Genomic DNA, 24,742 nt, shown 5'->3' with positions numbered 1-24,742 from the left:
TACTCTGCCCTCCACCGGTCAACACGACCACAGCTGCTGCGCTGTGATTGGTCCAGAGACGCCTGTCTGGCTTGTACTGGGCGCGCGAATGCACCCAGGTCTCCGCCAGTGCTCAGTTAGCCGTTAGCTTAGCTTTGTTCAGGCTGCGCTTTAAACTGCCGGGGCTCCGCTGGCTCACCGCAAGAAGACGACGCAAGGCTCTTTGACTCCGCGTATCAATAAACCTCAAGTCACTGGTGCCTCTCTGCTACTTAAGATACCTGCCATGGCGGACAAGGAAGGTAAAATGAAGGTTTTATTGTTGTCAGCGACAAATAACCCTATTGTCTGACTTTTATTAAGCTAGCTATACGGCTAGCTTAAGTAGCTAGCAGTTAGCTACCGTGAACTAACCTTACCAGTCACAACCCAGGCCGAGTAAAATTTCCATTGTGTGAGCTGCAACACCTGTGGTTTCGGTTTTTAATTCTTGCTTTCGCGTTATTTGTGCGCCACCAGTTGGCGTTAGCTGCTATATACTGGTAACAACTTGCAGCGCCGCACTCTTTTAAGTTGTACTAGGTATGCTAACCTTGTAGCAAGAGTGTACTCATTGTAACCAGTAACTCGACGGTTACTCCAAACTTCCACACCCCTACATACTGGACTCTAGACAGGATGGAAGTTCATTCATTTTTTTCGCCTACAAAGACAATTTTTAACAGCTGTTGTATAGCCTCATAGCCATAACTATTAGTAATATCTTCGCTGTCGCTGAGATACGCCGTCAACTTCCTTAATATTAACTGACGATGTTAGTGAGTGAAAGCTAGAGACACATCTCGCAAGAATTTTAAGTAAATAAATGTAAACTTGAACTACCAATTAATCTCTGGTTCTGTTATCACCCTCTGTCCACTACAGCTGGAGCATTTGATGATGCAGTGGAGGAGAGAGTGATTAATGAGGAGTACAAAATCTGGAAGAAGAACACCCCCTTCCTCTATGACCTGGTTATGACCCATGCTTTAGAGTGGCCCAGCCTCACTGCTCAGTGGCTGCCCGATGTCTCAAGGTACACACTGGGCCAGTAGTAATACTCATACATGTGTATACCAACATGTGTTCTTTAAATAAGTGATAATGACATTATTTGATTAAACTTTTTTCCCCCTTACAGGCCAGAGGGGAAGGATTACAGTGTGCACAGACTGGTGCTGGGCACTCACACATCTGATGAGCAGAATCACCTGGTCATTGCCAGTGTCCAGCTGCCCAATGACGATGCCCAGTTTGACACCTCACATTATGACAGTGAAAAAGGAGGTTGGAGACCTTTACAGTCACAAAATAAGCGAAATAAGTGTACATATTTGGACAGGCAGACATTTCATTTATAATTTTAGTAAGTGTCTGTATGTTTAGGAAAAGACAGATATCAGTAATACTGTAATAGTAATACTGGATACTGGATTAGAAGCCATTTAACGACAAAAGGGACATGTATAGTTGTTTAGTTATTATAACACACTGAATTAAGCAGCAGACCCCTCAGGATCTGTCACTTATGTGGGGTTCAGTCACCTTTATGATTTGTGTTTCTTTGGATAGCCTCAAAATCCTGACATAACCTGTTTCCCATAACTTATGAGTAATCACTGGAAATTGTGCAGAATTGTACATTTCTAAATTTACTATCCCATATTGCATCTGTTTACATATTTCTTTGTATTTCTCAGCAGAGTTTGGAGGCTTCGGCTCAGTGAGTGGCAAGATCGAGATAGAAATCAAGATCAACCATGAAGGGGAGGTTAACCGTGCCCGCTACATGCCACAGAATCCCTGTATCATTGCCACTAAGACCCCCACTTCAGATGTGCTTGTGTTTGACTACACCAAGCATCCCTCAAAGCCAGGTACATAAATCACACACAGTACAAGACACTGCTAAAGGTGGCATGTTATTGAACATGTTTTCAAAGTAAAGCAGGCAAATTGAGACCTTTGACCATCACCTCACTGCTGTGTATCTGTTTTTTATGCTGTGAAATAAATAGAGTGTGCATTCATTTTGTTGTCCACAGATGTTAATGGAGAGTGTCATCCTGATCTGCGTCTCAGAGGTCATCAAAAAGAGGGTTATGGTCTCTCCTGGAATTCAAATCTGTCTGGCTGTTTGCTTAGTGCGTCAGATGACCATGTAAGAAAAAAAATTAAAGTTTCATGGTTTAGAACTGTCATCAAACATCTTCACATATTTTGGGTTTGATTGGGTCACCAATTTAAAATTTTAAGAAGTGTTCAAACATGGAATCTGGAGCATTCATGTGTTTTGTAACTCTTATTTTTCCTTAATCTTTAGACGATCTGTCTGTGGGACATAAGCGCTGTGCCAAAGGAGGGGAAAATAGTTGATGCAAAGACCATCTTCACTGGTCACACCGCTGTGGTGGAAGACGTCTCTTGGCATTTGCTTCATGAGTCACTCTTTGGATCTGTAGCAGATGACCAGAAGCTCATGATGTAAGAAACCTGATAATGAGTCAATCTGATGGGCAGGTGAAGCAGTTCATCTGAAAAGTCATGTGATGTTTTACAGTTCCTGTATATCTGTCAATTATTTAAATAATGCAAATGAATGACTATCACCCTGCCTCTTTTCATCTCAGTTGGGACACTCGTTCAAACAACACCTCCAAACCCAGCCATGCAGTAGATGCCCACACTGCAGAGGTCAACTGTTTGTCATTTAACCCTTACAGCGAGTTCATCCTCGCCAGTGGCTCTGCAGACAAGGTGATGCAATATTCCACCACATCTTAATTATCTTTTGCTTCATCAGCAGCATGATGTTTAATTCTGTGATGTGTGCAATTTATAAATAATTTATAAATAAATAATGATGTCGTTGTTGCTGGTTTGAAACTGCCATGTTATCACAGACATGAAGAAAATCTGGCAGGTGTGTGTAATATCTCTCTCGCACTCACAGACTGTGGCTCTTTGGGACCTGAGAAACCTGAAACTGAAGCTGCATTCCTTTGAGTCACACAAGGATGAGATCTTCCAGGTAAAATATTTATCGCTCATGACATTTTCTTCAAATGAGGATAGCAGTATAGATTGTATTCAAATCTGTATAGTCAGCTAAAAGACATGGGAAGAAATTAAATTAGAATACTGCATTAATGCATTTCAGAGTTCTTGAGTTCTCAGACCAAACAGTTTCTGGATGATTTGAGGAATCCCTAATGTATTAGTGAAGAAGTTAATAAATAAAAAGCATCAACATTTGCTACACAAACATATAAAGTTTGAGACAGATGTTCCCTGACAAGAGTTTCAGTTTTGTACATTGACCTAATTTGAGTTGTCTGACTGGCTGTTCCAGGTTCAGTGGTCACCTCATAATGAGACTATTTTGGCATCCAGTGGAACTGACCGTCGCCTCAATGTCTGGGATCTCAGGTAAACAACTTAACTTTAACCTTTAATGTCCACTGAATATGGTTGTGTCACATTCCAGGTCAGTTGTGGCAATCTCCTGCCATTTTAGTCAGTGTGGTAACATCCACTGGTCTGTGCAGAAAGCCTCTTGCCCAGTTCTCAGATGTGGCTCCTCTCACCTCTGCACTCTTTATTGTGATTTTTGCCAAAACAATGCTCTGGTTTTTCCTCAGCTAATTAACCCTAAGCAGGCGATACAGATGAATGTAAAGATGATATGGTGTGCTGCAGAACTGTTATCATAGGCAGTGAGAATAAAACTCCTGAAGAACAGACTCACCTGAAGACATTCCACCCCTAAAACACTCCCGGTGGACATTTGAAACATAACACAGTCGTAGATGCACCTAGCTGACATGGGGGCTAATTGTTCTACAGTGTGGTTTAGTACCAAGTTTAACTCTTCCATTTATTTTACATAGTAAAATTGGAGAGGAGCAGTCCCCAGAGGATGCAGAGGATGGCCCCCCTGAGCTACTGGTGAGTCTCATCGAAGCCTCCTGATCTTTGGCTTTTGAGTTTCACTCTTACCGGTAACATCATGTTGTATCATAATAATTACAATAATGGCTTTTCTTCTGTGTACTAGTTTATCCATGGAGGTCACACAGCCAAGATCTCTGACTTTGCATGGAACCCCAACGAGCCCTGGGTCATTTGCTCTGTGTCTGAAGATAACATTATGCAAGTCTGGCAAATGGTAAGACAGCTGAGTCCATATTTTACTAAAACATATGAGCTATGTACAGCCAGAGAGTATGATTTCTTTATTGTATTATATTGTCTTTGAGGGAATTCTTTCACCTCAAAGACAACATGCAAAATCATAACTTGGAAGGAATATTTTATGGTTGCAGACAGCAGGCAGCTGCTCTCAGGATACCATGTCTCTAAAAAAAACTGTATCATGATGGATCAGTGCAATCGACTATGAATTTGTAGGATAAGTTGCATGGTGGGAAGTTTCTGACATTTGAGCTAACGGCTACAAAGAAAATCTCAGTCAAGATCGATTTTTGATTTAACATTTGGAGGTATTCAGACAGGGCAAAATGACTAGACAGAAAAGAGAAATGGTGAGCATTTTAAGTGCACCAACCCAGGTGTGAGTTTACTTGTTTCTCTTGGCATTTGCTTATTTTCACAACTGTTTTCTATACTACGAAAGTCATAAATGTGAGAAAAGCTAGCATGTAGTAATGTTTAAATTTGGCATTTTGAAAGCCTCATAGTTTATCTTTTTCTGGTTTTCTTCAAATTTAATAATGCAATGACTTGTAATGTCCTGTCCTGTAATAACCTGACACAATGTCTGAACGACTGACACCCTGATTCTCCTTGTAGGCTGAGAACATCTACAATGATGAAGATCCTGAGGGTGCAACAGACCCTGAAGCCACAGCATAACACATCTACCTGCTTTGTGTCTTAACCTGTAACCTCATCACAAACTGCCACCTCAGAAGATCCATGCAGCTATTTCTTTCGATCCTGCTCTACTTTACCGGTGGGACAGCATTCGTCGCAAATCACTGTAAATACAGGAAAGGGAGGAGTCATGTACAGCCTTGGTCCTGTTTGGAATATTCAAAGTGAAGACGTCTCCTTTTACTCAGTAATTTATTGCCTGAAAAAATCTTAGCCATGTTTTTTGCACTGCATATAAAAGTTATATTTTTGTAACCAAATTGGCTTTCTCTTGTACACTGACATGTTTTAGCCAATGCTTTTTCAAAAAATGCTTTTCTACAACACGGGAGGGGGGGTGGTCATACTTACAGCCCAGGACAAATGCTTATTCTCGATAACCTGCTGTTAGAGTGTACTCGGCTACCTTCACGTAGATGTGTTGTAGATAATGTCATGTTTCATGTAAAAGGCTATTAATAGGTCAGTTTGGTTGCCACTTAATTGTTCTGAACTCCAATTTCCACACCAGCTGTTTCTGAATGAAAATAACAGTGAATCTTTGTTTGCACTTGTGCTCCCATCTCTACTCACCTTAACACATTTAACTCATTTAAATCAAATAAATTACTAATGATTTTTGTTGTGACATTAATTTTTCTACGTTCAAGTTTTTGCAGTTGTACAATGAAATTGTTAGTGCGTTCTTAATAAAATGTCTTTCACCAGTCTTTGGGTCAACTTGGTATCGACACTTCTCGTAATAGTGTCAGTGTCTTACTAAGCGTAGAGGTATGTTTAAACAAACCTGAACGATACTTTCAGTTAAACAGTTGGTAATTCCTCGTCACACTTTGCTCAGACCTTTTTTCATGTGTCTGCTGTGATGTCTCAGTGCGCTCCTGTCTCCTGACCTTACTCTCACTCTATTACTCTGCGTCCCATTGTTTAGTTCTTCAGCCATGTTGCCCTTATAAGTGCACGAACCTCTCTCTGTTCTTCAGAGTCGGACATTAACTCATCAGTCGCACTCAGGTTGGAAGAATCGTAAAACTTTTATTCATAACAAAAACCTTTCTACAAGCAGCAGTCTAATTCATCTTTACAGACTGTTCTGAAAAACTTGTCAGTCTTAGTTTTATGTGTTATGTTTAACAATAGCATGTTTTAATATGTGTAAAGTGCATTAATTGAATCTCAGCGTTCACTATGTTGCAGATGAAAAATAATAATCAGTTTCTTACTAAGTCATGGAACTATGTTCACGGGTATGTTCTTGATTTTAAAAACAATCATGTTTTCTCGTGGTGACACTTGTTATGGTCCTCAATGGCAGCCCTGTAAGAAGAATGATTTCATTAGAGCTCTTCCCTATAGGGTTTTAAGAGTGTGATACAGAATTGTTCAACATATCTTACCTGTAGAGGAGGAGTTGTTTGGTAAGGCTGTCTCTCAGCTCTTCTATCTCTTTGGTTTTTTTCTTCTGAATCTTTAACTCAGTCTTCAGTTCTCTGCTGCTCTCCTCCAGACAGTACACTGTCTCCTGTATGGTGGGGAAAAAAAGTGCTTTGAGCATCAAATGAGACCACTTCTGTACAACTAAGGGACAGTTTGTCAGCTCTCCAAACACTTGCTTCTGCCTTAGATATCGTTGTCTTTCTTTCTGTCTTCCCCCTTTTAAAAACTCCTCTTCACATCATCTTGCTCACCTTGTACTGCCCCACGTCCTCTCTCCGATGGATGTGGATTAGTTTGAGTTTCTCCTCCAAACAAGCCCGCTCGAGCTTCAGCTTTTGTATCTCCTCCTTAAGGGGCCTCAGCTGGGCTCTCAGCTCCTGTGCCTGCTCTTTGGCTTTCTCCAGCGCTCCAGCTGTTGCCTCTCTTCTCTTCAGCAAAGCCAGCAAAATGGGTTCATACCTGGCCAAGGCAACCATTGAATATTTAATGGGTTGCTACCCAAAAGTGAAACCTGTGGCTACTTGCACAATATTAATTATTCTATAAGATTAATACAGAGAAGAGGTAGGTACAATAAGGATAATATAATCAGCCTCTAAATGCTAAAAGTGTTGAGAGTGACAGCACCTGTCCTCCAGGGCTTTCAGCCCTCCCTGTAAATACTGCTGGATGTCCCCACAGGAGTGCCTCCTGCACTCTGTCAGCTCCTCCTGGGTGTTGGAGGTCTGACTGGAGGCCTGGGCATGAAGCCCTGCTTGTAGTTCTAAGACCTGTTGTTGCTGGGCTGATCTGCGCTGGCAGACCTCCTCTGTCAGCTGAAGCAGCAGGGACTGCAGCTTGTCCTGCAGCATGGGAACAAAGAGGTTCTTACATTGGGGCTTCCTTGGAAATGCACAGATAAAGATTTGATGATTTTCTTACCTCTTCTCTCCTTAGCAGCTCCACCTCACGGCGCTGGTTGTTCAGGGAGGCCTGACTGTGGGTACAATCCCTGACCATGGCGAAGAGCATCCTTTTCAGCTTTCTGAGCTCCTCTTGCAGCCCCTGTCTCTCCAGGTTGACCTTCCACATCCTCCTCTCCTCCTCTGCTCTCTCCTCCCTGAGGCTCTGTATCTCCTTCTTCCTTTCCTCCCTTCTCCCCTCTTCCTCACTCTTTAGTATATTCATCAGCGCTGCTACTTTGCTGTCAATTGACTCTTCTGTCACTTCCTCCTCCTTATTGCTCTCCTCTGTCTCCTCTCTGTTTTTATTCCCTCTCAACTCAAGCACCTCTGCCAGCAGCTCCTTCCTCCTCTTCTCCAACTGCTGTACTTCCTCAATGCACTCCTCCATCTGAGACCCCAACTCCCCTAATTCCTTCATACCACATCTCAGATCAGTGGGCTCTAGTCTCTCTTCAGCTGGCATTTCAGTGTCATTTACCTCAGTCCCAGTTATGTCTCCTTTTGTTTCTGTGCTTTCATTAATCATATATCTTGTCTTTGTCTCTTCACAGTACATTGGATCATTTTTGTTACTATCTAAGGGCCCCGAAAACCAGAACTGCGGATTAAGAACCCCCTGGTCTGTTTTCCCTGACCTTTCCAGTCTTTCCTTTGAAATGCCACCCATGTTGTCACAGCCAAGCAAAGGATTCTGCTGACTTCTATTTGTTGCTGAACCTATCGCTCCATTTCTGCTGTCCTTGGAAACTTTATCTTCCCCTGCATGTTGAGCAGCCAAGGACTCTAATTGCATTGGCTGGGTCTCCAACTTCGCTGGCCTCTCTTGCTGAATGGGCACCAGTGTTGTGCCCCTGTGAGGATTCTTACTGATGTGCACATATTCATGGCCTGCATCTGTAGCCCAGTCTTGTGGCTCAAAGTCCATCCCAGCCTCTTCCATACAGCTCTCCAGCATGGCCAACATTCCCAGCAGCTGGCCCTCATACTCCACCATAGTTTCACTCAGCTTGTTGCCCGCTGAAGTGATAGGCATTTCTGTCTGGTGAGAAACTTCAGTGGTCACTCCACAGCTGTTGATGATGGAGCCCATGCCCGGGGGCTGCCCTTGTGCTGGCTGGTCTTCTGTTTCGGCCCCATCCATGTGTGTGTCAATGTAGCTTGTGGACAGGTATGGCTGGGGAGATGTACTTGTTTCTCTGAAGCTCTCCATTGTAACTTCCCCTCTGCTCTTGGCAAGGACTGATTCGTTCATGCTTGTTTCTGTGTAACTTTCTGAGAAGCGAGAGCCAAAGGGAATACCAGTGAGCTCCTCACAGCTCTTCAGTAAGTCATCCATCCCCTGTAAGTATGGCTTTATTAAGGTTGACGGATTCAGATGTGTTCCTGTGAAGGTGAGTCCAGATTGTGCCGTGTTGCACTCTCTTTGTTCCATGAAGGTTCTGTCTTGCTCCCCATCCTCTTCTTTGATGAAGAGAGGCTCGAACCCGCTAGATGAAGTGTTGTCGTCCAGGTCCTCCATCGGCTTGACCTTATTAACCTCTTTTGACATAGAAGATCTCCTTCAAAAACGCCTCATCCCTTGACCAAAGCAAATTAATATGTTAGCCTAGCTCATGCATATTAGGCGTGATAGCTGTAGTTGTTGGCAGTCATGCTGCATGTCACAGATTCTAGGCCTCGCCTGCACTGATATGTAGACAGAGTTGAGTTAATATGTTGGCCAGACTTCTGTGTAAACTATGCTGATGTCATTGTCACATGTGGGGGTTTAGAACAGAGCAAGGGCACCGTTTTGCAGAAAGTATGCTACCAGCAGCTGTTCCCTTAGGCTAGATGCCCTGGGCACCAGTTCACTGCTAGGCAATGGTCAGACCCACACTTCAAACAAGCCTACTGAATTAGCATGAAAACTGCAACACTACTGATATAAACACATACAAACGGTTTATGTCTGAAGATCTAGCAAGTGGCATTACACAGATTACACTCGAGAACAGATTATCATAACATGTCATTGTGCCGATGGATGGGCATCTGCACTCTCGCCTGGTGAATAATGTAGCTGTAATTTCACTCCTTGAGGTGTTTGCCAAGACCTGCCGGAGAGTCCCAGAGAGTAAATTGATCAAATTGACCCAATAGTGTCATCACACAGAGATTTGAAATGTAGAAAGGGCATGGAAAACAAGTGTGACATTTATTTAAGAACTTTTATTCCCAGCCAGAACCTCCTCAAACAAAATTCCAGATGCAGATTTAGGTTTTGTATTAAACAAGGTCTGATCATAAAAATAACATCCTAAAATCAACAGCGCCCACAGCTCCCTCCCCAGTGCCTTGGGACTGGACTTTGTTGTCCATGGCTGCTCAAACCCCTTGGGAGGACATCACAGTGACCAGCTGTCCTGCTCCAGGACAGGCGTGGGCATGAGGCACATTCCTTTAGACCTCCACCACCTAAATACAGCCCTGGCCTACATTTGCTGATCATTCTAAACAAACTTTTCTTCTTTAACTAAGCAATAACAACTACAACATTTAAAAATACACTTTTATATACTTTTTAAAGTAGCTTTAGTTATACACAGAGGTACTTGCTTGAAAGCTATAATCTACATAGTGTTAATGTTTTCATTCAAATTTTATCAGTGTAATTAAAACAAAGTATCATATGCCACCATCAACTGTAATTCAACTTACTTCTCAGTCTATATCCCAGTTTCCCCTTTCGTTGTCCTGTATCCTCAGGATGAATTTGCCCAAAGGGAGTTGTGGTTCAGACGACAAAAGTGAGCAGCAAAGAATGAGCGGGAGCGGTGGGGTGTGCAGATGAACTGAGAGAAGGGGGGTAAAGACGGTTGACCCAGCCTCCTCCTCTCTCTGTCAGTGTGCTGCTATGTGTGACCATGACTACCTCAAATCTGTTTAGGTTTATTAATAAACACTGGGCAGGGAGAGAGAGGAGCCACAGCAGGACGTTTCAACCAAGAGAAATAAAGGATTTGCCAAAATTGACCTCTAAGATTTAGTCCAGACACCTGGCACCCAAATTTAATTTAACTAGTTTGTCTAACAGTATATTTGTAAGAGACATGGAATGATACATGTTCTTAATTTCAGACTTTGTCAGAACTTTATTTCCTTTAGCCACTTGATTCATCTGCTTTATTTCAGTACATAAGAGTAATCTGGTTTTAAACTGAAGGTAAACCTGCATTGGAAAGTGAAATTAAATCACTCACTGTCTGGATTTCTCATTAGTTTCAAAGAAAAGTTCAGTAAGACCATCACATTTTGCATCAGTAGAACTGGTAGCACACAGACAGCATCTCTGACAACATAGTTTTTACTTCTGTATTGCCAGATGGACCGACGGAGTTGCAGCTGGGAGCATCTATTACGGCTGTCGAGAGATGGATGGGTGTTGGGGGTTTATGGCATGTGTGTGTATGTTTATGATGAAAGAGACCATGGCTCCAGGATTCCTCCCGTGCCTCCTCATTATCGAGAAGTCTTTAAATAGCTCCCTGCACTTTTCCAGCCACTTCCCACGGGAGGATTGGTTTTCACCTAAACTTCTGACCCCAACAATGAACCAGGTGCTCCTCCTCTGTAGTCCGAGGGCAGAGAGGATGAGATAGAGCTGTAGAAGACACAGAAAAATGCGGCAGATGGAGAAGAAAGGGAAAGGGTTCCAGGAATAAAGGATGAGACGATGGAGATGATGAAATGTATATCTCGGTGCAATAACTATTCTTTTATGATTATCATTTTACCCCCAAACCATGATTTCAAATAATTTTCTAGACATTCTTTTGAGTAATGACCATTTGACATTCATTTCCATTTTTTCCTATGTCATGCATGTCATTTTCACACTACTTTGTCTTTCATATATCTTAAAACATAAGGAACAATATAACAAAATGACACCACTAGATGGCTCTACAACTCCTCTCATGAGATTAATGTAAAAGGAAATTGTGAGTTCCTAACTCTGAAGAACCAGTTCTGTCCAGGAACAGTTTCAACCTCTCTGTGCAGTCTTTCTGTGGGCTTTTCTTTCTATAAATACAGCAATCACTTTAATAGTCATAATTGTCACAAACTGCAAATACAGAATTAAAGCACAATATTATGGCACTAGTATTACGTAGTTTTAACAAGATAAAATGACATATATTATACAAGTTGACCATAAAGCTGTGGATAACTTTGCTCTCTTTTTTTCTCTGTGTTTGACTGTCTTGTTATTTTGAAGGCTACATCCTGCTTTACAAAAGGATGGAGGGATAGTAAGAGAATGATGAACTACTGATTAGCCAGTTGATGTTATAAAATAAACAAAACTATCTAAGATTACTTTACTGCAAGTCCCACTTCAGAATATTTACATCACCGTTTTTTTTTTTCACTAAATGCGCTTTTGTTTGCAGTTAGCACCCTGTAAAATAGTGATTGTCATTCTGATTCAGTGTTTCCATGACAAGATTTCATCCCTTGTGCAGAAAGAAAAGATGTAATGTTTATCTAAGTCACCCTTGTTGACCACTGTGACTCTGTGTTTTGCCAAGTCTAGGCTCTGGGAGAGAGACAGTAATTTACATGACGTTACGTCCAGGGATCATCTGTTTGAACAGTTTAACACTGTTGTGCTGATCCACACCCACACAGCCACTTGGATCTTGAGAGAGAGTCTACCTCACTTGTCAGCCATGAAAATCATATCTTTTCTGCTCTTCCTTGTCTTGTCTATCATCTCCTTCATAGAGGATGGAGAGATCATCAGAGTGTGTGTGTGGGTGTAGAGCAGGACAGGGGGGAAACCAAATATTTAAGGGGGCGTTGTGGTTTAGGACTGAATGTCCCGCTGAGGTAGACCATATGCTGGACATTCATTTGGACTAGCCTGTTACTGTCTGCTCCAATCTGCAGTACTGCCCAAACTCACCAGAACATCCTGTCAGTGTGTCTCATGTTTCTCTTCCCTTTTCTGTCCCTTAAACTGTCTCTAAAACGGTGATGAGGCATCAATACCCAGAGAGAGCTGGACTCATGAATGTTTTTAATTACCAGTTTCCTTTGGTACATTGCAGAGATATGAAACATGCAGGGTTTCAGAAGTTCATATCGTTCATATTTCTAACCTTTCCTGCCATTTGGAGCTGACAGTACAATATTTCTTGGCAAGGAATGGGACTGTGGTGGAGGACCACCAGTGCAGATCAGTATTCAATGCATTATGTATTCCCTAAAATTTGTTGTGAGATCACTGAAGATTCTTAGGCATCATCTGCTTTTGTTTATTTTCCGACACCTGTGTTAACTGGTGGACGCATTAAGTGCCTCTTCAGAATATACATCCCATTTAAAATAAAATCCGCATATGCTCCATTGTGTGCTGTAAAAACATTTTTCCAAGAATAGTCTCGGGAAAGGAATCCTGTACTTTGAAAGGGTCCCTCATGGGTGGTTCCATTTTGGATTTACTCATGTTTTTATTCAATTCAGGGGCTTAAGATTGTTCCATGTGTGATTAAAACTAAAGAAAGGTTAAGAAATCACTGCTAAATAGAACCAATAAGAAATAATAGTTTATAACATAGTGCACCCAAAAAAGAACATGATATTTACACTAGTAGATCAACAGTCACAGTTTTGTTTGTGTATTTTTGAGGGGAAAAAAATTACAGACAAGCTGTAAGTACATTCAAAGTAATGGCAGTCGTCTGCATCCAACATCCATTGCTTCGTAAAGATGCATTGAATTTGCAAATCCTTACTAATGGAAACAAGTATTTAGAGGAGCACATTACCAAAATGTGAAATATTCAGAAATGCCATAAAGAAAATCCAATCTTAAACAATCCATTCATGTGCTGTGCATCATTGGGAACACCAACATCACCTAAAAATTACACCCCACTAAACATGATTAGGAAAAGTTTTCATTCATTTCATTTCATTTTCAATCAAAGTCTTACTTCGTAATCTCACTCTCACATTGGGTGCCTCCCAATACAATCAGTCTTCTACTGCTAGGATAAGAGATAAACTGCCTTGCTCAAGGGCACATTGACAACTATTTATTAAGATAGAGGACAACGTTGCTCATTCAGTGTCCCCAGGCACATTTTATCAGCTGATCAGAGGATTTCAACTGGGGACCATCTGATAACAAGCCCACTTTTCCAAAGTCTGTTTTCTCACAATATTGTTCCCTGCTGACTTTCACTCCATGCATCATACAGCATTGTCTCACTGTGGCTAAGTGTGTTTTAATGACAGTGACCTTATCTGGTGCTTATTTAAAGAGAGTGCCTCTGCTACATAATTGTCAGCCACCATCTTCTTACTGTCATCAGCCACCCAGTGTTTGTACGAGTTGGCTTTTCGCAGTCTTAAGGGATCACTTAATATAATGAAGTAGGGGGCCCCATGTCCTCCTTCAGTGCGTTTTTCCACTGTCCTGGATTAAGTATGTTTCCGCCATTTAAAGATTACGGACACACTTACCCTTAAAAAGACACAGGGAACAAGCCGTAGCTACCAAGTGGATGTTTTGAAAATAGCCCTCATTTTAAAGTGTTGTGGCAGAGCCCAGGCTTTTTAACACCGTGTCAACCTTTTCTGACAGTCTTTTACTATTCACTGTATCACCCTTACACCGTTGCACAGTCACAACCAGTTCCCATGAAGGGGCACTGCAGATGAGAACAGCTGATACGGAAAGATGAGACGAGCTGACAGAGATGAGGTCACATGTTCAGTCAGTGAGGTTCATACGGTAGGTTCTGTGGTCACGGATGTCAGACTTCAGTCATAGAGTGAACAGTGTCAATAGTTAAACACCCCCTCCAAAGAAAAACAAATTTTTAACCTTGATAACATGTCCATACAAGACATATCATGAGGCAAGTCACGCCATTACTTATTTGACGTATGACGTATTTCCACCTTGGAAATGCAGTGAACCAATGATGGTCTCATCAAAATAGATACAGCCAGGGTTTCATACGTCACAAACCTAAGGAACCAATCCCGTCAACATGCAGTGACGGGGGGTGGGCAAAATAAACCCAAAACTTTTATCAGTACAGAGAGAGAGTTTACATTACCACCATTAACACTGTGTCAGCTACTGCCAGTTACAGGCTAACAAATAACATAACAAAATAAAAGAAATAGATAGATATTTTGTTTTTTCACTTCTTATGTGGGAAAACCATGTTAAAATTTTTTTAATAAATAGCAGAGTATTTTTATATAGTTTAAAACATGTCTGGGGGGGAACTTTAAACTTTTAGGACATACTGAATATTGATCAACCAAAGACTTGATGAACAGGGACATTAGATTTAAATAGGGGCTCAGCTGTATTCCAACTTTTGAACAGGATGTGTGCATGTGATGCTGTGTATAACGTCTGCATTAACGATAGGGCTATAGTATCCCTCTCAACAAGGTAATTGATAAGAAGTCTTGGAAACGTTCTTGTTGGCTCACTCTCTTGTTAGCATTTTTCCCATGCATAGCCTTACAGAGCTGCTAGCTGCAGATTCTTAGTCTTGTTTCGGTGTTAGTATACATGGATCTCACAGAAGGCACATCAACATGTTATCCACCACATTGAGTTGGTATAAACTGTAGCATTCCTCTGGCTCCCCCAGCTCTGGTGCCACTTTTACCACAGCCATGTATCATAACTGCTCCCAAGAGGACAGTCTGTTCACCTGCAGCTTGTTTCTAGATCCAAACATATAAAACTTTGATTTAAAGTTAATGTTGTGACTGCTTTGAGTCATTGGCTGGTGTGTGTGTGTGTGTGTGTGTGTGTGTGTGTGTGTACAGCATGTGAACATGTGATTCGTTTGCATGAGTGTTTGCATCCTTTAAAGGAGCTGGAATTTGCTGTTTTAAGACAGCTGATGGTGTGGTACAAATGTTAGTTTGAGATACTACAGTAAATATTGTGATGGCTACTTACAATAAAGTAGGTTTTATGACTTCAAAAGTTAACAAATACATTCTTGCACACTCCCAAAAGCCGTACACATAATCCCTGTTGTTTTCAGAAATGGTTTTTAAGCTGAGGGAATCACCACTCTGTTTTCAGATCTCTTAATTAGACGTTGTGCGAGTGCCAATCCTGTTATTTTAGTAAAGATTCGACAGAGGTCACCTCAGGTTTCCTGGCTGTGACGTCAGTGCCTCATTTAAACGACCCCATGGAGAGATTGAAAACAGACAGATAGTTCCTCTGCAAACGGAGAGAGGGAGAGACAAAGAAAAGCAGACAGAGGGATAGTTGGACGGATGGATTGATGAATGGATGGAAAGCTGTGGCTTGTTTTTGTCCAGTCCCAAACAACCCAGCAGCGACCACACCCTCTCAGGAATTCCTGCTGTAAAAATATTTCTAACATGTTTTTAAAGGAGCAGTTCAGCCTTATCACAACACGATGAATATTTTTTTACCCCATGTTGCATTATGGGATGTATATGGAACTTAATCCAACCATATAATGTATGTATACATTTTATTTTTGCATTAGTGAATATTGTTTTTGTTGACTAATGTTATGTGCAGAGATAGTGTTGAATACTTAAGCAAAAAGTATATTACATGAAGAATAAAAAATAGAAGGATGCATATAAAGTTAATCAGTGGAAACAAATATTTAACAGATACAGAAAAGATAGAGATTTGTATGACCTTGGCTTAGCTTAGTTTCAGTCAGGACACCAAAATATGGTGACCTACATCCATAGGTCAAGTCGACCTTTAGTTGTACCTGGAATAGCTAAAACGACAATAAAACAATTGCAGACTTACATCTAATAAAATGCTTAAAAGCGAGACTTTTCTTGATCAAAAATATCTGGAATCTGAGCAGAAATATTTATGCTTGTATTTTCATTTGAGTGACTTGTGTGAGTCTTTTTGTGTATCTTCATGTGTGTGTGAATTGCTAACCAGATGGCTCTGTACGCAGCCAGTGTGTTTTGGCTCTGACCACTCCTGGATTCTGAGAAATACTTGAGGTGTCCACAGTGAGGACAGTTTCACCCTTTAACATCAGACACACAGGGCTTTGTATGTTTGCTCTGAGTGTGTTTTATTATTTAATCTTCCAGTGAAAACACAAGGAGCAGTGTATCTGCTCGTGGGCTGTTTGTAACATTTAACAGTTCCCTTTATTTTAATTTATGTCTGTTTATATATGTTCATGAAGGGTGAAGTCAGCCTAAAGCAAGAACCATCAGCAGGCCAGCTTAAACTTGTCCGGGCAAAGGCAAACACTGATTGGCCAGTAAAATTTGATGCAGGGTTTACGGGTCACAGAGCCGATCTGTGACAGGGTTACTCACACATGGCGATCCCACCCACCTCCTTCTTTTCCCTAGATAGTATCAGACAGATAGAGACACTGATCTAGGGTCAGCATTATGGTTCAGTTTCTCCATTACATCACAGCTTTTAAGTTCAAAGCACTGCAGCCGATACTCGTCATACTTGTCAGTGTCAAGAAGGTCATGAAGAGGTCATTGACAGCAGTCAACATAGTTTACAATATGGCAATGCATACTACATTATTTGTGGATAATGGGTATTTTGTGTAATTTTGTGTGCCTGATATGGCAGCGTATGTCCAGAAAATTAATTACACGTCTTTCCTTAAGAGTGATGGGTAGAAAAACTGCAGTGTTTCATGGATATAACTTTATTTTAGGGTAGAACTAACAGCTTGTAAGAAAATGACCCTCCTTTAGCCATATAGTCTCTGTTGTCTGGCTCCCAGACAAAATTGTTCCCTAGAGGCACCATAAAACAGGCAACAGCCAACTCTTATAGCTTCGTTTTCTGCCGTTTCAACCCATATTTTCTCTTTCTTCCCCTCCTCATCTAACATAACCCACTCTCCAGAGATATGACTCAACAATATTTCTGCCATTTCCTCCCTTTTTCTCGTTGAGGCAATGAAACGGACACCTCCTGCCCACTCTTACAACCTCATAACCTAGTCTGTTTGAGGCAGGTCAGAAGAATGTGTGAGGGACTGTGAGCGGCTGCGTCCAGCAGGAAGGGCAACAATATGCCTGGGCAGGGAAAGCTGGAGTACAGCAGGGGTCAGAGAATTGTTTTTACCTCCTTCCCTTTTTTCTTTGCACTTTTTCACTCTTTAACTACTTTGGTTTATACCTTTGTTCATTCCTTTTTCCATACCCCCTTTTTCAACCAGAACTCACTACCAACAGAGACTCTAACATCTATTCTAGTCTAGGCTGGTGAGACAAAGCTGTCTCTGTTGCACAGAGGATTCCCCTCTGTGTGTTTCACAGCTGAGTATCAACCTGGAATCTCTCTCTCTTCTCTCTTACACTATTATTACATGCCATGCTTTTTTCTCTGCCCTCGTTTCTCTTTCTCTCTCCCTTTGCACCCCTCCCGTCTCCTCATTAGTTTGATGTTATAAATAGTGGACTGTGAAACATAATTCTGGAGAGTTTTGTTCTTTTTCAGTGCTTTTGATTACTCACTGGTTCTTAGAAATGCTCTACATCTCTAGAAAGTAAATATGCGCACTCATATTGAAAAGATGATTGGAACAAAACAACTGATTAGTGCAGCTGAGATCTTTTCGTTTTGGTGTTTTTGGATGCTTTTGTTGGAGAAATGGACAGAGAGAAGTAGTCGGTGCAGAAAGAATGCGTCTGTCGCAGGACAAAGGCAGGTCGGGAATGATAATGCTGGTCCGAGAGAGCTGGGCTTATCCCAACCGGCAGTATGGATTTCCTGCCTGCTGCCTCCTTTCACTCACATCCAACACACACACATACACACAGAGGCCGATGACAGAAAGTTCGTGTTGCTGTCGTTACTGATTTAGTGCTGCCTGTTTATGGTACTGTGAGACTGGACAGTCTCAAGGCCTCAAATGTCCTTGAGCAAGGTGCTTCCCTCTGACTGCTGCAGAAGATCGTTTGATCTCTGGATGCGGTTTTATCCCTTATGTCAGCTATATTCCTACACTCTATTACTTCGGTGCAGATATTATAATATTACAAAAAAAAAATCCAGTGTACCAGTGTAGCAGTAGTTGCAAGATGGGAACCACACAGCCTTTAATTTGTGAGCTACTCTTGGACCATAGTTTAATGAAACTACTTGTTACAGGTTGATCATATGATGATATATGTGTATATAGTGTGACTTCATTAAAAATTTGCCAGACCATTCGTACCTGAGGATGCTATCTCTTTATTTCAAGTTGCATTAGACCTTGTTAGCAATGTTACAAATCAGTGAGCATAACTGCTTTATTGCAATATGTGAGTTTTTCAGGCACGTGACGATGCAATTTTAGCCATGTTAGCAGCGTGACTCTGGCTCTGGCAGTGTCGGGTCATCAGTCCATCACTTCCAACAACTATTTGATAGATTGTCATCAAATTTGTGCAAGCGGTCATGATCCTCAGAGGATGAATCTCAGTGACATTAGTGATCAGCTGACTTGTCCCCAGCTGGTTGACATTGATGGTTTTGAGTGAAATGTCTGGACAACTTCTGCATGATTGTGATGCATTTTTGTACACACATTTATGATCACCACAGGATGATTTGTAACAACATTTTTTTTATTTTCTTACTACTGTCGAATTACTACTCTCAATGTACTACAAGTCAAATTGCTAATTTGTCCAATACTTTAGTTTATGACCAAATTCCTGCAAAACAAGATTCCCATTAGCTTGATATTATGTCTATTGCTAATTAGCAAATTTAAGCATACTAACACACTAAACTAAGATATATAAAAAAAATATATATAAAAAATATCAGCATGTTAGCATTTTCATTGTGTGCATGGTTTTATCCATATATCACATTCTACTTGTGAGGCACCACAGCCTTCTTGTACGTTGCTATGCTTGTTATGTTTTGAACTTGACTGTGACTGTTTGAACTTGCTTTGGTCAGCGGTTATGTTTTATATGCACGCATAGATTTCCAGATACTGTCTCATTTTTTGCAAGATTTATTATTTATACATAACAAGATCCTGCATATCTCTATAATCATGTATCCATAAATAAACATGATCCCGGATTGTCGGTATTCCTCCACTAATGATATAGAATTAAAGTTCATTGCAGCTACAGAAGACATGGATCCCAAAACTTGCTCAGAAGTCCCATTGCCTTACACTGTATCTCATCCTACTACCATCTTAATATGTCTGCATGACCATCTTCCCACAAAACAAAAGTATTAACGTTTCCATAACAGATTCTGTGTAATCTTCTCTGTAGCACAGGCTTGGAAAAGGATATGTGCATGCATGTAAACATAGTCAGTAAATGTAACTACGACAGTTGAGCTAGAAAAGAAGAGAAATAGAAGAAAACAGAGAAGGGGGGGGATTGGTGATACATTCCCCAGTAGGCTCATAGGGTTCTGGGAGTTAATGATTTTGTACCTCATACCACACACACACACACACACACACACACACACACACACACACTAGCACAGACACTCTGCTGCTCCCTCACAGACATACTGAGGGTGGCTGTTTTCTATTGTATCACCATGGAAACGTTAAAACATTTCAATGTGTTCAGCATGAGTGAACTAAACTATGACTCATTTCAGCCCCTCCCAACACACCAGTACACGCATACAGTATGGATTCCCCCACCTCTCTCACACATACACACACACACACATGCACACACACACACAGCTAGTCACAACCTCACCACATGCAGAGACATTATGAATCATCTCACATTCATAGCTGTGCAACAGGTCAGATTTTTTTGGGGGGGGGAAGCAAGTTAGCTTTTAAATCTTAAGGTAGACAAAGGGAATCTGGCACATGATGATTTGACACAGTATTTACTGTGTTAAGCAAATTCACTCCACATGCTGATGATGATCCTTATGATTCTCCATTATGTTTGCCCTTGTGATACAGCAAGAGGCCGCTGACTAGCACTGACAGCGTATGATTCACTTTTTTCTAAACTCCAGCTGACAGTGATATCTGTTGCTCCTACACCAGAATTAGCCCAGGAATCCCAGCAGACAGGTAATTTATCTGCTCCATCTCAGGAGCTAAATGAGGAAGACTGGAGATGAGGCCGAGTTTGTGAACGTGACAGTACAAAGAGTTAGATAATATCTCATGTAACAAAGAAGGTACGTTTGGTTTTATAGTTGAAAATGACTCTCTAGAATCAATCAATCGTGGAGCATTGTGAGCTGAGTAGTCATTGATTTAAATCTCTGGACCAGCTGAAAACATGACGTAAGTGTAAAACACTCTTGTCCCCCTTAACAACTATTGACAGGTGCTGTTCCATTCGCCTGGATTATACCATAAGTTGAATGAAGGCTGTTTCCTAATTGACAGATTGTATTGCAGACTGTGCTCATAGGTGCGTCTCAGTCTGCTCCCTCAAGGCTTTGACTCGCCCTCCACCTCCTGTCCTCCTGCTTCCCCTTCCCTTCCCCAGTGGGTCCCCTCCACATTCAGACCAGATGAGCTAGTCCTACCACACACATGTACATGCACTGCACTCACATCTGACAAGTGTCTCCCTCCACAAACACACACACACATACCCACATACACACATATAGATATAGTGATGCCGGCTTGTCACGTCCCGAACACAATCCAATTTGGAATTCACCTCAGATTTTACTGACAGAGCTCCCATGCTGATGGTGAGTCCAACTGGTCAGGACTAGAAAGTAACTGGCCCCTTGTGACTCGCCCTACCTGTTGGTCTAATTGTCCGTGTGTGTTATTTTTAACAAGGGGTGTTGGGTTTCCACCTGGCTGCACAGTGACAGGAAAGAGACACTCCCTTTTATCTGCAGTAAAAGCTGAACCTCTTCACCTTTACCAGACCATTTCCTAACACTGGACTCTACTAGTTCTAGTTTTCCAGGAAATTCTGTCATCAGATTTGCTTTTTAATAGCTGCTTTTTTCTTCTAGAGCAAAAAACAAAAAAATTCACCTGTCCTCTCTGTGACAGCTACACCAGGCTTGTTGTCTTGTATTTTCTAATATGGATACACTGATCCGAGATGTGTATTTTTCTTTCCTAGCTGCCATGGTGATTTGTGACTCAGGGGTTCCCCTCCTGAGGGAGGCTGGGATGACTGCACCTGATCCCCGGAAAGGAGGCTAGGAGAAAATACAAAAGGAAAGACAACTGAACATGACAAGAAACAACTAATGTCCTGTGCAGGTCAAGTAAAGGATTCAACACTGAAGCTGAAACACTAAATTCCAGCTGTTTGGAACCAGCCAGCACTAGAGTGGAGTACCTAACTCCTAACAGCACTGTGAGAGGTGGGAGGAGAGGCTGGCTCTCATACAGAGGGAGGGACTGACTGTTCAGAGAGCATGGAGCTTCATTCACCCTGCTAAACACACACACACACACATACACACACACACACACACACGCTCCGCAAGGCTGTTCTCAGGCTGAGAGACAAGAGGGGAGCGGAGGAGACGACAGCACGTTCGCTGAGTAAGTTGTGTACATGTCTGACCATTTCGCAGCACATATTTTGCATTGTTTGTTAGTGTAACAACATGTCGAGGAATTGCTTGTGTTCTTCTGCGTTCTTTAGATGTATCTTTATAAAGTAAAAAGTACACATTCATAGTATTTTCCACTGCTAGTTTTATTAAGCTTCTTTCTCTTCTCTCACTCACCCAGACACACTTTTCTGCTGATGTGTACCACATGTCACACATGCATGCACACACACACACACACACACACACACACACATAGACGCTGTAGAGGTCCAGTTCTCCTCCCTGGGGCTTCTTCTCTACAAACACAAAAATGGGAGAATAGGAAGAGGGAGAGTGGGGGCGGACAAATGAGGGGAAAACTTTAGAAGGACAATGTAGGAATGCTTTTGGTCTTGATACATTGTTAACAGTTATTCTCACAAAATACCTTTTTATTTTGGAACGATCCTCTGTGAGTTTGACTTATTCCAGTTAATTTGCCTATTCTAATTAGTCTGCTCTTTTTCATCGTCACTCTGTCCTCCTTCTTGCTTTCGTTTTCAGCCTTTTTTCTCTCCTTCCATCTCGCCCTGTCCCTCTCATTCTGCTGGTCTCATTGTTGTCCCAGGTGGTGACAGACAGGAAAAACAGAGTCACTGAGTGAGGCCAAAGAGGGACAGAGGGGTTCATCAAACCCTCCAAAGGAAGGGAGATTTCAGATCAGATCCTGTGACCCGTCTCTGACAGAAGTCACACACTGATTTAAGTGGAGATACTGGGCCTCAGCTTCCAGGACCAACCTCCAGGATGTCCCGGAGGAGGTCTACAGGCGACCTGGTGCCCAGGGACATCACTGAGATCTTAGCCCGGGAGGCGAGGGCTCAGCGTGGGCAGAGGAAGCCGGGAAGCTCCCTGGGACAGGCCTTCAGCTGGTTAAAGGGGAGCCGGAAGAAGAAGAGCATCGGCAATGGACTGAACCGAACTGGTGCTGGTGTGACGGATGCCAAACTGGGACTTCAGAACCATGATCCTGCAAAAGGTGAGTGGGTCATGGTGTTATACTATACCAGACAACAGGAGAATCTGACACCCTGACAAGTATGGACTTAACATGTCAAGACTTTTGCACATTCACAATAATCTTTGACAGTCACAGGGTCATTAAATGAAATGACTTTAAATAGCAGACGACGAGAGAAATATAAATGGATTTTCTTTTGTTGATTGTATTCATGAACACAAAATGTCATATATTAAGTCCAAATCTGAACAAATTACATTAACAATGGACCCGTAGTTCTTGGGAGTGTTTTATTGTTTCTCCGCTCATTGTTTTGCTTTTATTGCACACTTTTACAGTTTTGGTCCACGCTCACTGCTCTCATGAACCCCAGCTGTTTTCAGCATAAAAAGTCACTGTATGCAATTTTTCCAGAAGCAGTTAGCAGACACATAAACTTAGCAACCTGGTGGTGAGCAGGGTGGAGCATTTTGCAGCTAAGGACCCAGATATTTCCCTACTGTGATGGTGGAGACGCAAACAGAGCTACAAGAAAAGGAGCTAAAATGGCCAGATGGCCAGAAACACAACTCCAAATGAATGCTAATGTTGGCCGCGTCTGTTGACCGTGTTAACTTCTACATTTGCCGTAACATCTTAATTGTCTAATTTGTGTTGTGTTGGCAGATTGTTGTGCTGCCCCCAAGTGGCCAAAATATCAATTAATGCTTCTTTAAAAAAAAAAAAAAAATCAGCCTGATATCAATGAGAGTATCCGTTTCTGTCTTTAATAAGCGAGACATACAAGTTCTGTCGAGGTACAGGTTAGCTGTGGATCAGTGTTTTGAAGCCGTGGTTGTGTAATTCTGTCTTGTTTTGTGCATCATGGTCTCAGACTGTATGGTCACGATGTTTCAGAGAAATGTTTTGACTTTTGGATTAAGATGGAAAGTTAAGAGAGATTTAGTTATCATCAAGACATCAGTCTGCACGTTTATAACCTGGAAATACACGCACATACGCACCCATAAACTGACACAGGGGTCTAATCCCCTTTTTTCTGTTTGCTGGTGCATTTGCTTGGTCGGCAGCACAGAGATTACCCACAGTCCCCATTTCCTGTTTTTGTTCCACCTCTAAAGCCATCCCTTTCTCTTCTGTCATTGTATGTGTGTGTGTGTGTGTTACTGTAGTAACTATCCAACAACTCTTGGAAGTCCAGATTCACAGGCTTTTCAGACCGTTTTTTTGGCTGGTTTCCTTTGTGGTTTTTGTGCTTGTTCTGCCTAAGAGAAACTTCCATGATTCCTTATTATGAGAACTATGAATACTGGACGGGTAACACAGACAGTGACTCCATTTGAAACCATAGATTAACAAGTAGTAGGTCTAATAATTCCCAAGCAGATAATGTGGTCAAAGGCTGATGGTAAGAATGTGTGGGAACCATATTTTTGGCATTTTGATTTTCCCGTTTTAAGACTGAAGAGGACCACAGTCAGACATGTCCAAGAAACAGATCACAGAGCATCCAGCGAGACCAGGGGCTGCAGCTTTAATAGTGACCGAGACATAGTGTGAGGATGACTGTGGTTTTCACTCATTCACTGATTTACAGTGTGTTCCCAGTGTTTTACAGCATTTTAGATGGTGTTTGTTTGCAAGATCATTTTTTTGGTAATATCTCTAGCTTCATATTGTGTTTAATGTCTGGGCTGCTCAATTAATTGAAATATAATTGAAATTGCAATATGGCCAAGTGAAATATCCCAATCACAAAAGCTACAATTTTGGAAAAATGTGTCACAACATTGTTTTGAATTGTTAGCATTATAAGCGTTGTGGTGCTCCAGAGACACCCCGTCCTATAAATCGTTTTCTCCAGACAAGAGGGAA

At 41.7% G+C, this 24,742-nt stretch overlaps 3 protein-coding genes across 6 annotated transcripts in view; 2 read left to right on the top strand and 1 right to left on the bottom strand.

The window, feature by feature from the left end:
- The first annotated feature begins 53 nt into the window (after window positions 1–53).
- rbbp4 (retinoblastoma binding protein 4) lies at window positions 54–5,623 on the top strand. 2 transcript variants are annotated; one of them, XM_071499442.1, is made up of 12 exons: window positions 54–281; window positions 904–1,054; window positions 1,160–1,305; window positions 1,722–1,895; window positions 2,064–2,179; window positions 2,342–2,502; window positions 2,649–2,775; window positions 2,972–3,049; window positions 3,371–3,447; window positions 3,909–3,966; window positions 4,076–4,186; window positions 4,831–5,623. In XM_071499442.1, the coding sequence occupies exons 1-12, from the start codon at window positions 266–268 to the stop codon at window positions 4,891–4,893; spliced, it is 1,278 nt and encodes a 425-aa protein (XP_071355543.1). In that variant the 5' UTR covers window positions 54–265; the 3' UTR covers window positions 4,894–5,623. The 2 variants fall into 2 exon arrangements, with proteins under 2 accessions (XP_071355543.1, XP_071355542.1); XM_071499441.1 differs by having other exon boundaries at window positions 55–281; window positions 1,719–1,895.
- A 301-nt stretch (window positions 5,624–5,924) lies between these two features.
- Window positions 5,925–10,200, bottom strand: sync (syncoilin, intermediate filament protein). The gene is made up of 6 exons (XM_071499438.1): window positions 9,996–10,200; window positions 7,273–8,873; window positions 6,979–7,193; window positions 6,603–6,810; window positions 6,312–6,436; window positions 5,925–6,231 (listed from the first exon to the last, which is right to left on the bottom strand). The coding sequence occupies exons 2-6, from the start codon at window positions 8,842–8,844 to the stop codon at window positions 6,186–6,188; spliced, it is 2,166 nt and encodes a 721-aa protein (XP_071355539.1). The 5' UTR covers window positions 8,845–8,873; window positions 9,996–10,200; the 3' UTR covers window positions 5,925–6,185.
- An 11,287-nt stretch (window positions 10,201–21,487) lies between these two features.
- nhsl3 (NHS like 3) overlaps window positions 21,488–24,742 on the top strand; it is a 35,798-nt gene continuing 32,543 nt past the window's right edge. Inside the window, exons 1-2 of one of the 3 annotated variants that reach the window (XM_071501099.1) lie at window positions 21,488–21,853; window positions 22,475–22,885. In XM_071501099.1, the coding sequence (XP_071357200.1) occupies window positions 22,654–22,885 (232 nt within the window). In that variant the 5' untranslated portion in view covers window positions 21,488–21,853; window positions 22,475–22,653. Of the gene's footprint in view, window positions 21,854–22,410; window positions 22,886–24,742 lie in introns of all 3 variants that reach the window. The other 2 variants (XM_071501097.1, XM_071501100.1) reach the window with 2 other exon arrangements.

The sequence above is a fragment of the Trachinotus anak genome, unplaced genomic scaffold, assembly GCF_046630095.1.
Source record: "Trachinotus anak isolate AG129_WGS33_773 ecotype Australia unplaced genomic scaffold, CSIRO_AGI_Tana_v1 ptg000016l, whole genome shotgun sequence".
Taxonomy (NCBI): Eukaryota; Metazoa; Chordata; class Actinopteri; order Carangiformes; family Carangidae; genus Trachinotus; species Trachinotus anak.
The sequence above is the reverse complement of the archived record's forward strand: the minus strand, read 5'-3'. Positions and strand labels throughout refer to the sequence as shown.

Bases quoted from the DNA above. Each gene is read 5' to 3' on its own strand.
- rbbp4 (XM_071499441.1), top strand. The intron at 2,180-2,341 runs GTAAGAAAAAAA...CTTAATCTTTAG, and splicing joins TTAGTGCGTCAGATGACCAT to ACGATCTGTCTGTGGGACAT. The intron at 3,050-3,370 runs GTAAAATATTTA...TGGCTGTTCCAG, and splicing joins ACAAGGATGAGATCTTCCAG to GTTCAGTGGTCACCTCATAA.
- sync (XM_071499438.1), bottom strand. From the start codon at position 8,844: ATGTCAAAAGAGGTTAATAAGGTCAAGCCGATGGAGGACCTGGACGAC. The intron at 6,811-6,978 runs GTGCTGTCACTC...TGCCTTGGCCAG, and splicing joins CTGAAAGCCCTGGAGGACAG to GTATGAACCCATTTTGCTGG. The intron at 6,437-6,602 runs GTGAGCAAGATG...CCCACCATACAG, and splicing joins AGGACGTGGGGCAGTACAAG to GAGACAGTGTACTGTCTGGA.